Source organism: Chamaea fasciata, unplaced genomic scaffold (assembly GCF_029207755.1).
Source record: "Chamaea fasciata isolate MVZ Bird 193981 ecotype frontalis unplaced genomic scaffold, bChaFas1.0.hap1 SCAF_15, whole genome shotgun sequence".
Lineage (NCBI taxonomy): Eukaryota > Metazoa > Chordata > Aves > Passeriformes > Sylviidae > Chamaea > Chamaea fasciata.
The window spans coordinates 14,856,253-14,865,049 of NW_027094100.1; the positions used below are offsets into that span (position 1 = coordinate 14,856,253).

General features: G+C 64.0%; 2 protein-coding genes across 2 annotated transcripts; one reads left to right on the forward strand and one right to left on the reverse strand.

The window, feature by feature from the left end:
* Nucleotides 1-1,418: 1,418 nt before the first annotated feature.
* IL17B (interleukin 17B) lies at nucleotides 1,419-3,003 on the forward strand. Its single transcript, XM_066197357.1, has 3 exons — nucleotides 1,419-1,439; nucleotides 2,315-2,601; nucleotides 2,745-3,003. Exons 1-3 carry the CDS (start codon nucleotides 1,419-1,421, stop codon nucleotides 3,001-3,003), a joined length of 567 nt encoding a protein of 188 aa, XP_066053454.1.
* A 1,005-nt stretch (nucleotides 3,004-4,008) lies between these two features.
* On the reverse strand, nucleotides 4,009-7,361 carry PCYOX1L (prenylcysteine oxidase 1 like). Its single transcript, XM_066196936.1, has 6 exons — nucleotides 7,247-7,361; nucleotides 6,774-6,980; nucleotides 6,153-6,327; nucleotides 5,572-5,783; nucleotides 5,341-5,481; nucleotides 4,009-4,815 (listed from the first exon to the last, which is right to left on the reverse strand). Exons 1-6 carry the CDS (start codon nucleotides 7,359-7,361, stop codon nucleotides 4,157-4,159), a joined length of 1,509 nt encoding a protein of 502 aa, XP_066053033.1. The 3' UTR covers nucleotides 4,009-4,156.
* Nucleotides 7,362-8,797: the final 1,436 nt, after the last annotated feature.

Genomic DNA, 8,797 nt, shown 5'->3' on the forward strand with positions numbered 1-8,797 from the left:
CGGCGGGTGCTGAGGTGACGAACGTGGACACTCTGTGCTCGGATCTCGGCCGAGGGGACAGCAAAGCCTCAAAAACGCCGTGCTGGGGCGGTCCTTGGGGACAGCAACGTGGGCTGGGGCGGGTGGGAGCAGCCAGGCTGTTCCCTGCTGCATCCCAGGGCTGGCAGGAGGAGGGGACGGCGTGAATTGGGGGCGCAGAGACCTTTACCCTATTTACGGGGTTTTCTAGAGGCCAAATTCACGGACTGGGAAAAGGAGGTGGAAATTTCCCTCCGCCCTACAAAGCTCAAGGGCCTTCAAATCCCTGGGGATGGATGCACAGTGAGGCGGGAGGAGCAGGGGATCAACATCCAGTGCTGCCAGCAAAGGAGCAGGGCAGATCCTGCTGCCCGGGAGCGTGGGGAACAGCGCCGGGCACCCGCCTGTGGCTGCGGCTGGAGGGGAGGAGAGAGGGATGCGGAGGGGCGGAGGGATGCACGGGGGGCGGGATGGTGGGGCGGAGGGATGCACGGAGGGATGGAGAGGAGGAGGGAGGGATGCCGACGGGAAGGACGGCGGGCTGGGAGCGGTTGGGTGGCGGACAGCACCATCGCGTGGCGCTTGACCGCAGGGACAGCGACAGCCCAGAGCGGGGGTGTAATACCAGCCCCTGTCCCCTGGACGGGGAATTACAGCCAGCACCCCCGTGCCTCAGTTTCCCCCACCGCAGCACCCTGCACCTCGGTGCCTGGCCCCGGAAAACCAGGGCAGCACCCACCAACACCCAGCACCCCACAGAGCTGCGGCCAGCTGTGGGCACAGCTGCTGTGTCCCCATGGCAGGAGCTGGAGGACAGCAGAAGGGGAAGGGATTGGGGACAGACCAGGGGTGCAGGGAGTGATGGGTGCCATTATCTCACTGCTGGGCAGAAAGGTTTGGGGGCTCCTGGGGACAGCAGAGGTGCTGCTGCTGGTGGCACACAGATGACAGTGAGCCCTCAGCCCCGGGTTACCTGCTCACCTTGCAGGACACAGCCACCCCTGCTCCTCCTGTGAGCCCCTGCTCTGCCAGCCCAGCAGCAGTGTCCCTGCGGCCCTGTCAGGGCTGTGACCATGCTGGTGACACCAACAGAGCCCAAAGCCCCTCCCCAGAGCGTGTTATTGCCAGGAGAGCCCCTCAGGGCTGCCTGATCCACAGGGGACCCACCACTGACCACAGCCACCGCTGCCAGCAGAGCCAGCGCCTGGGGCGGCGACGGGTGGCCGAGTCCCAGACCACGCTGGCCCCCTGCCCTGTCTGCTCCGAGGCTCCCTGGCACCCTGGGGACCGGACACACCTCTGGCAGGGCACAGCTGGGGGCTGGGGCTTTCCCTTTTTAGCTGCCCGGCTCGCAGGGACCGGCCACACTGCAGGACAGCGGCCGGCACCCCTCCGCGGCCATGGAGAGGGCTCCAAACCTGGTAAGGTTCCTCCCCGGCAGCTCAGGGCTTGCTCCTCGTTTTCCTTCTCCACTAGAATGATTTGCATGCTTGTTTACCTGGGGTTGTTTGCTTTGGAGGTGCCTGCTGTGGCCTGCCAGGGCCATTGCTCCCACACCCGGCGGGGTGAGGATGCAGCAGCCTGGGAGAGAGAACAAAGCCACGGCCAGTCCGGCCGGACAGTCCGGCACCGGCCGGGGAGAACAGCCCTGGCCGAGCCCTCGCTGCCCCAGGGCACTGCACACCCACGGGCAGGGTCTGGGGCTGCCTGGGCCGCTGCAGGGACACAAATTGCAGGGAGCAGCACTACAGAAAGCAACTTTGTTCCCTGCTGGGCAGCCTGCCGGGTGGCAGCACGCGGCTGCTGGGCCCGGTGAGGCCGGAGGGAGAAGGGAAGGAAAAAAGCATCTTTTCTCTCTCACCGTCCTCAGAGCACAGAGGGAGGGAGAGGAGGGTTTGGATAAAGATCCCATTCTTGACTGTCTCATCTCTGTAAGGCTCCTTTTAAACCAGAGGCTGCCCAGGTACGGCCTGAGCTGGATCCCTCCTGGCAGGGTGGGCAGGGAGGGGCACAGCTCGGGCAGCACAGGCAGGGGCACTTTGGGCAACACAAATTGCCAGCTGCAAGCAGGGTGAGGGGCAGCCACACATCAGCTCATCATGACCGTGTGCCCACCATCCCTGCAAACTGCCCTCAGGTGTTCCTCACCTGCAGGCCAGCACTGTCTTGGGGCATTGCCACCTCAAAGTCAATGTGGCGCTGCCATCACCTGGTGACCCCTGGGAGGAGGGAGAGCTCCCCTTCCATGCCAGTCCTGCAGCCCAAGCAGCCACTCACCATCCTCCTTCTCCCTCAGCTTCTCCTTTGCATCTTCACCTTCGCCATGGTCCTGGTTCCCGAAGCCAAGGACCAGAGCAAGGCAGCCAAGGGCAGGAGAAGGGGCCTGGCACGGGCACCAACAGCCGCCCCTGCCCTGGCCTGGGCCCCGGAGGAGCCCTACAGCAGCATGGCCGAGTACGAGCACAGCATCCAGGACATGGTGCGCCAGCTGAGGAACGGCTCCGAGCCGGGGGACACCAAGTGCCAGGTGAACCTGAGGCTCTGGAGGTCTAACCGCAGGAGCCTGTCCCCCTGGGCCTACAGGTGAGCTTGGGGCAGGGACCTCGGGGACAGGCCAGGTGGCTCTGTGCCATCACAGGGGCTGGATGTGATGCAAGAACCCATTGCACCACCCACTGCCCCCACCACCATTTCCTCAGCCTTATCCTGCTCTCCTTCTTCTCCAGGATAAACCACGATGCCACACGGATCCCAGCAGACATCCCCGAGGCCCGGTGCCTCTGCGCTGGCTGCATCAACCCCTTCACCATGCAGGAGGACCGCACCATGGCCAGCATCCCCATCTACAGCCGCCTGCCCGTGCGCCGCCTGCTCTGCCCGGGCCCTGCTGATGTGGGGCACAGGCCCTCGGGCAAGAAGAAGTGCCACAAGAAATACCAGATGGTGATGGAGACCATCGCTGTGGGCTGCACCTGCATCTTCTGAGGCTGCAAAGCCTCCCCCCCCTGCAGCTCCCCGTGGGCATCTAAGCAGCTTGCTCTTGCTTCCCGAGCTTGCCCAGCCCTGTGGGAGAGGCCACCTGGGTGGGCATCGGGGTGAGGGGAGGCCCCTGTGCAAGAGCTGCTCGAAATTCCCCTGCAGGCTCCGTCAGGCTCAGCCCCAGCAGCTGCTTTGGGGACACCTGGGGCAGAGGCAGCCCCTGAGAGTCCCCCAGTCCCAGACACCGCCTGGCCCCTGTCCCCAGCCTCCAGGGAGGAGCTCAGCTGTGGGCTGGGGAAGACGGGGAGGCAGCTGCCCATGGTGCCTCTGGCTGGGCAGGGTCAGGATCAGGACCAGGATCGGGATCAGGATCAGAATCGGGATCAGGATCAGGCCTCCTCCCTTCCCAAAGTCCCCACTTCCCTTCGTTGGCTCCATCGCTGCAACAGCTCCAGCAACTCCCAGCCCTCCCATCCTTCCCAGTCCTTCCCAGTCCTCCCACAAGTTCCCCTGTGCCAGGCCGGGCAGTCCAAGGAGTGGGGCGAGCTGCTGGTGGCTTGGGCAGCTTCTGAGGTCTCAATAAAGCGCATTGCTGGCCCTGGTCTGAGCTGCCCCTGCCTTGGCCCCCTCATGCTGCCCAGCTTCTCCCACTGAGGCTCTTCTGCCCCCCCAAACACAAGCCTGGACACCCCAGAACACACAGAGCACCTGGCAGGACCTGTGACAGCTCTCGGGGTGAGGCTCCAGGCATGGGAGAGGCTGTGGGATCTCCAGCCCTACCTGAGAGTTTCCCAAGGGCAGAGCCAGGAAGGCAGGAGAGACTGGTGGGAGCTGGAAAGCTCAGGGGGAACCCATCTGCTGCCAGTGCCAGCCAGCCTCACCCCCGAAAGCCCCCCCAAAAATCCCTCCCAAATACAGTGACCCTTTCTCAGGAGAAGGCACAGGCTCCTTCCCAGCAGAGCCTGGGGTGAGAGAACTGAGGCACACAGCACAGACACGGCAACACTGGGCAGGAACTGTATTCCTGAAGGCCTCCAAGTCACCGGCACACAGCCTGTCCCTTGTCCCCCAGCCCCCCCAAGGCCTCCCCAAGGCAATAAATACTCCCCAGGCTACCACACACACCGAAGCTCCTGCCCCGCCGCCCCCCTCGGGGCTGTCACAGCTCCGTCTTCACCTTGTGCATCAAGTCCTTCTGGTCGATCTTCTCCAGCTCCTGATGCCAGCGGTTGTAGGCCAGCAGGGCCACGTTTTTGGCGGCCACGGCCACCATCTCCATGGAGCTGGCCACCCACTCCACGCCGCTGAGGTAGAAGAGGTTCTCGTGGAGCACGATGGGCGGCAGGGCCTTAGCCGAGTCGTAGCGGGGGTATGTCTGCCACTCGGTCACCTGCACCGAGTAGTAGGACCTGAAGAGGGTCTTCAGCTGGGGCTTGTCCAGCGGCTGCTGGGACAGCACGCGCCACACGGCCGCCTCCTGCGGCTGCTTGCGCCGGAACGCCGCCGAGATGTTGACGGGGCAGATGTTGTCCATGGCGTGGAAGAAGAGCTCGGGGGTGTCGGTGGTGAGGATGCTGGTGAAAGGGAACAGCTTGGGGTCGGGGAAGCCGAAGTAGGAGGAGTTGAGGTAGCCGTGCACCACCGAGGTGACGGAGGGCTGGAAGGCGCCGGGGAGGTCGGCGATGGGGGGGTCGAAGTTCTCGAAGGTGAAGTTGCTCCTGCTGGGGTGCAGAGGAGCGGTCACCACCACCAGGTCGTAGAAAGCCGAGCCCTGGCCTTCGGCGCTCTCGTAGTGGACCTGGTACAAGGCTCTCCCCTCTGAAAAGAGACAGGGGACAGTCAGGAGCAGCCCTGAGGCCCAGCTGGGGCTGCCCTGACTCCTCTTTTTTCCAACCTGACCTCCATCCCCTGGTTTTCCAGCACACACCGGTGCTGGACCACAGCACCTGATGGTTGTGGATGAGTTGCTGATGCCTTAGGGTGGCAGAAAGGCTTCATTAGGACTCTGGGAAAATGTTTCCAGAGAAGCCCAGCCTAGTGGGGTCAAGGAGGACTGGGGGGAACACAGCCCACGTGCCAGGCCCCAGATATTCTTCTGCCGTGGTGGAAGGGGGAATGAGGCCGCAACAAGGACTGAACCACAAGAGAACCTGACGGAGCTCAGGAGGGAGGGAGGGCAACCTCAGGGCGGAGGTTGGTGCTGCAGGGTCCCCACTGGATCAAAGGGGGGACAGACCCTCAGGCCCTCTCCCAAATGCCTCACCAGGACCAGGATGCCCTCCATTCCCATGCTGCCACCACCAACCTCCCCCCCGGTGCACCCAGCGCCGTGCCCAGGCTCACCCGAGCTGTGCAGGGAGATGCCTGTCACCCTGGCTGAGATGACATTGGCTTTGGTCAGCTTCAGCAGGCCCGAACACACCAGCTTGTTCCCTCCTTCCACCGCCCAGGTGCTGCCCTGGGCTCCTGCCAGCGACATGGCCCCTGCAAGACAGGAAGACGAGGGTGGGCTCCGCAGCCTGGCGGCAGAGGGGACACCGAGGAGCGTCACACGGCGGGAGGAGGCGGCCTCACCTGCGAAGGCGGGCACCAGCACGGACTGGCCGTAGCTGGAGCGCAGCACGGCGGCGATGACGTCGTCCACGAAGCGCTGGGTGACACCCACCTCCAGCAGGGACTCGGCCACCGAGCGCTGGGTCATGTTCACGAAGGCCTCACCCCCCAGCGAGCGCAGCAGCTCCTCCAGGCTGGAGAAGGCGTAGCCGTGTGCCTGGTACTTGTAGATCCTGCAGGGGACAGAGCAGGGGTGATGCCCCAGTGACAGAGAAACTCCCCCAGCCCCTCGGGTGTGGGCTCGGTATTTTTGGAGCTTGAGAAGAGCTAGCTTTTCTCAAGGGAAACTTTTTAACAGTTTTCTTTCTCTCAAAACAACCTTGTGTAAACAATATTCTTTTCCCATAACAACAGGTGTTGTTTGCTCTTTCTGTTACTGAGCCAATGGGAGAGGTCTCAGCCCTATGGACCAGTAACGTGACTTTTAGCACAGCATGTTATAAAAGGGCTGAATGAATTGTAAATAAAACCTGATTTCTACTGCCTCCTGACTAGAGTCAAGCATCCTTATTTCATGTCCTGCTGCTCTTGGGCTCTCCTACCTCATGAACTTCTCCATCACCTCCTCCACCCACATCTGCAGGCGCAGGAAGCTGATGCCGTAGTGCCACCAGAGGCGGAAGAGGTTGAGCAGGTACCAGTCGGTCTCCTCCAGGACAAAGTGCTCCCCGCTGAAGATGGCGCTTTTCCCGGCCACCTCGCGCCGGTGCTTGAGGCCTGTGGGAGCACAGGGACAGCGTGGCTGCCCCTCCCCTGGGGCTGGCTGGCTCCTGGGAAAGGCCAGCACTGGACATGGCCCAGCAGGGATATGGGCAAAGGTGCTCTCGGAGGAGCATCAGGAATGAGAGACCCCAAGGCATGGGTTCCCACATCACATTGGGGTGTCTCATGGAGCTGCTGCTGCCTACTGGGACAGACTGGAAGGGGTTTGTGAACGACCCTCTGACACTAATTCCACCACCTGATTGTGACCACCCCGTCCCTTTCTCTCTCCAGGGCACAACAGGCTGCACGGACAGCAAGGGGATCACCACACGCCTGGATTGCCAAGGGGGACTGGCAGAAACCCTCCCCACCACCCCAGGCACAGAGCCCGGGGGCGTCCCAGCCCCGCAGCTCAGCGAGGGATGCCATGCAAGCAGCGCTGCGCCGCCCGGCCTCACCCAGGATCTTGACGAAGTCCTGCATGTGCAGGCTGAGGGCGTGGATGGACGCTCCCCGGCTCTCATACTGCTGCTTGTTGACGGTGACGGTGGCCAGGCGCCCTCCCACGCCCGCCGCCTCGTACACGTCCAGCTGCACCTGCGGCCCGAAGTGCTGCTGCAGGAAGTACGCCGAGGCCGAGCCCCCCAGCCCGGCGCCCACCACGGCTGCGGGCGAGAGCGGCCAGAGGCCGGGTCAGCAGCGCCCCGGGGGCGCGGGGGGTCCCGCCGTTCCCCCGGCCGCGCTGGGGAAGCCGCCTACGAGGGCGGGGATGCGCGGGGATGGGGATGCGGGGCTGCCGAGCCCCTCGGCCGCGCAGGGGTGCGGAACGCTCAGCGCCGGCCCCGGCGGGGCAGGGAGGCGGCCCGGTGCTTCCCTGCATGCCCCGGATGCCCATCCCACCCCATCCCATCCCACCCCGTGCCCCGCGTACCGATGGAGCGCGGCGCGGCGCGGGCGGCGGGCGCGGCCGGCAGCGCGGCCAGGAGCGCGGCCAGGGCCGGCAGCAGCGGCAGCGGCAGCGGCAGCGCGGCGGGCGGCGGGGCCATGGCGCGGAGAGCGGGGCCGGCAGCGCCCGCCCCGGCCCGCCCCTCCCGCAGGCTCGGCCCCCGCGCCCCCCGCGCCCGCCCCGCCCCGAGCCCGGCACGGCCGGGGGAGGCGGCACCGGGCCCGGGCGCCGCGGGGCGGAGAGCGGGGCACCGCGGAGACTGACGCGGTTCTAACGCTCCCAGCGAGCATCCAGCCCTTTGCGAGCATCCATGCCCCTGCCCTCCGCTCCTCACTCCATCCCACAGCGAGGGCACGGCCCCGGCAGCACTGCGCTCTCGCTGCCGTTTGTCCGAGCGCGTTTTCCACGCGCTCCGGGTGATGCTCGCAGAGCTGGGTGCCCGGCTGAGGGGAGCAGGCTGCGTCCTGCCCGCCTCATGCAGCAGCAAGGGCGTTTTTCAAGCTTTCCGCTCGGAGTTTCTGCCCCGGGCAAAACGAGGTGCCTGAACGGCGAGCGGTTTGTGTGCCAAGGGCATCCCACGGGAGCCCGCTGCTGCTCGGGTTACAAAGGATAGCAAAAGCTGAGCAAAAGCTCTCCAACAGGTTGGACGTGTAATTACAGACCCAGAGCCTGCTCCAGCCCAGGGCTGGCTCCTTACCAAGGGGACAGAATTTTGTTTGAGAATCCATCACTTTGTCTCCGGGAAACACAACACGAGCACAGGCCCCTTCCTTTCCCCAGCCAGGAACCACTCCAGACTTCCTGCACGGGGAGCAAGTACAACCCTGAACCTCAAGCGAATATTTGGGGTGGACACAGACAAGAACCACCCTTGCTCAGCTCCCCCTCACAAGGAGCAGGATCCCACCGGGGTGGGGAGACGACGACCCCAAGCAGCTCAAAACGCAGCACGCAAATATCTTCACAGCACGTCTCGGGTTTTAAGAAGCTCTTACTTAACCAGCCTGATTTCCTCAGGGCTGTGGGCGACAAGAAATCTGCTGTGCACACAGCAGGGCTCCCAGGCAGGTCAGCGCTGCTCCCAGTCCCCGCCCTGCTTGCAGGAATTCTGGAATATCACGCCATAAGCAAAACGCTCTGCCCCAAGCTCCGAGGCTTTTCTGCACGTGGTGGTTTGAGAGCTCCCAGCTCTCACTGTTGCTGCAGAGAAAAAAAACCAGCAGAGCCAGAACTTGCCTATTGCAGCAGCAGGATTTCCTGGGCTGGGATGGTTACACCAAACAATGCCCGTGCATTTCAGCGGGATGAGGAAAAGCCCCTGCAACGGGCCATCACCCCTGCACTCACGGCCGGCTTTGCTGGCAGATCTCTAGCATGGAAATATTGATCTCAGCCCCATAAAGGCTATCTGTGAATGGTCTTTTGCAAATGCTTTTGATTGCAGGGAGAAGTGCCCGGGGGCATCCCGAGCTCTGGGAGAACAAGGCCCACCCACACGGCACCAAGAGTCACAGCAAATGCAGGAACGGAGGCCCA

Coding starts and splice junctions, on each gene's coding strand:
- IL17B (XM_066197357.1), top strand. CDS start 1,419: ATGGAGAGGGCTCCAAACCTG. Junction 1,440..2,314: donor TGGAGAGGGCTCCAAACCTG/GTAAGGTTCCTC, acceptor CTTCTCCCTCAG/CTTCTCCTTTGCATCTTCAC. Junction 2,602..2,744: donor CTGTCCCCCTGGGCCTACAG/GTGAGCTTGGGG, acceptor CTTCTTCTCCAG/GATAAACCACGATGCCACAC.
- PCYOX1L (XM_066196936.1), bottom strand. CDS start 7,361: ATGGCCCCGCCGCCCGCCGCGCTGCCGCTGCCGCTGCCGCTGCTGCCG. Junction 5,784..6,152: donor GTGATGGAGAAGTTCATGAG/GTAGGAGAGCCC, acceptor TGTCCCCTGCAG/GATCTACAAGTACCAGGCAC. Junction 4,816..5,340: donor CATCTCCCTGCACAGCTCGG/GTGAGCCTGGGC, acceptor GTCTCTTTTCAG/AGGGGAGAGCCTTGTACCAG.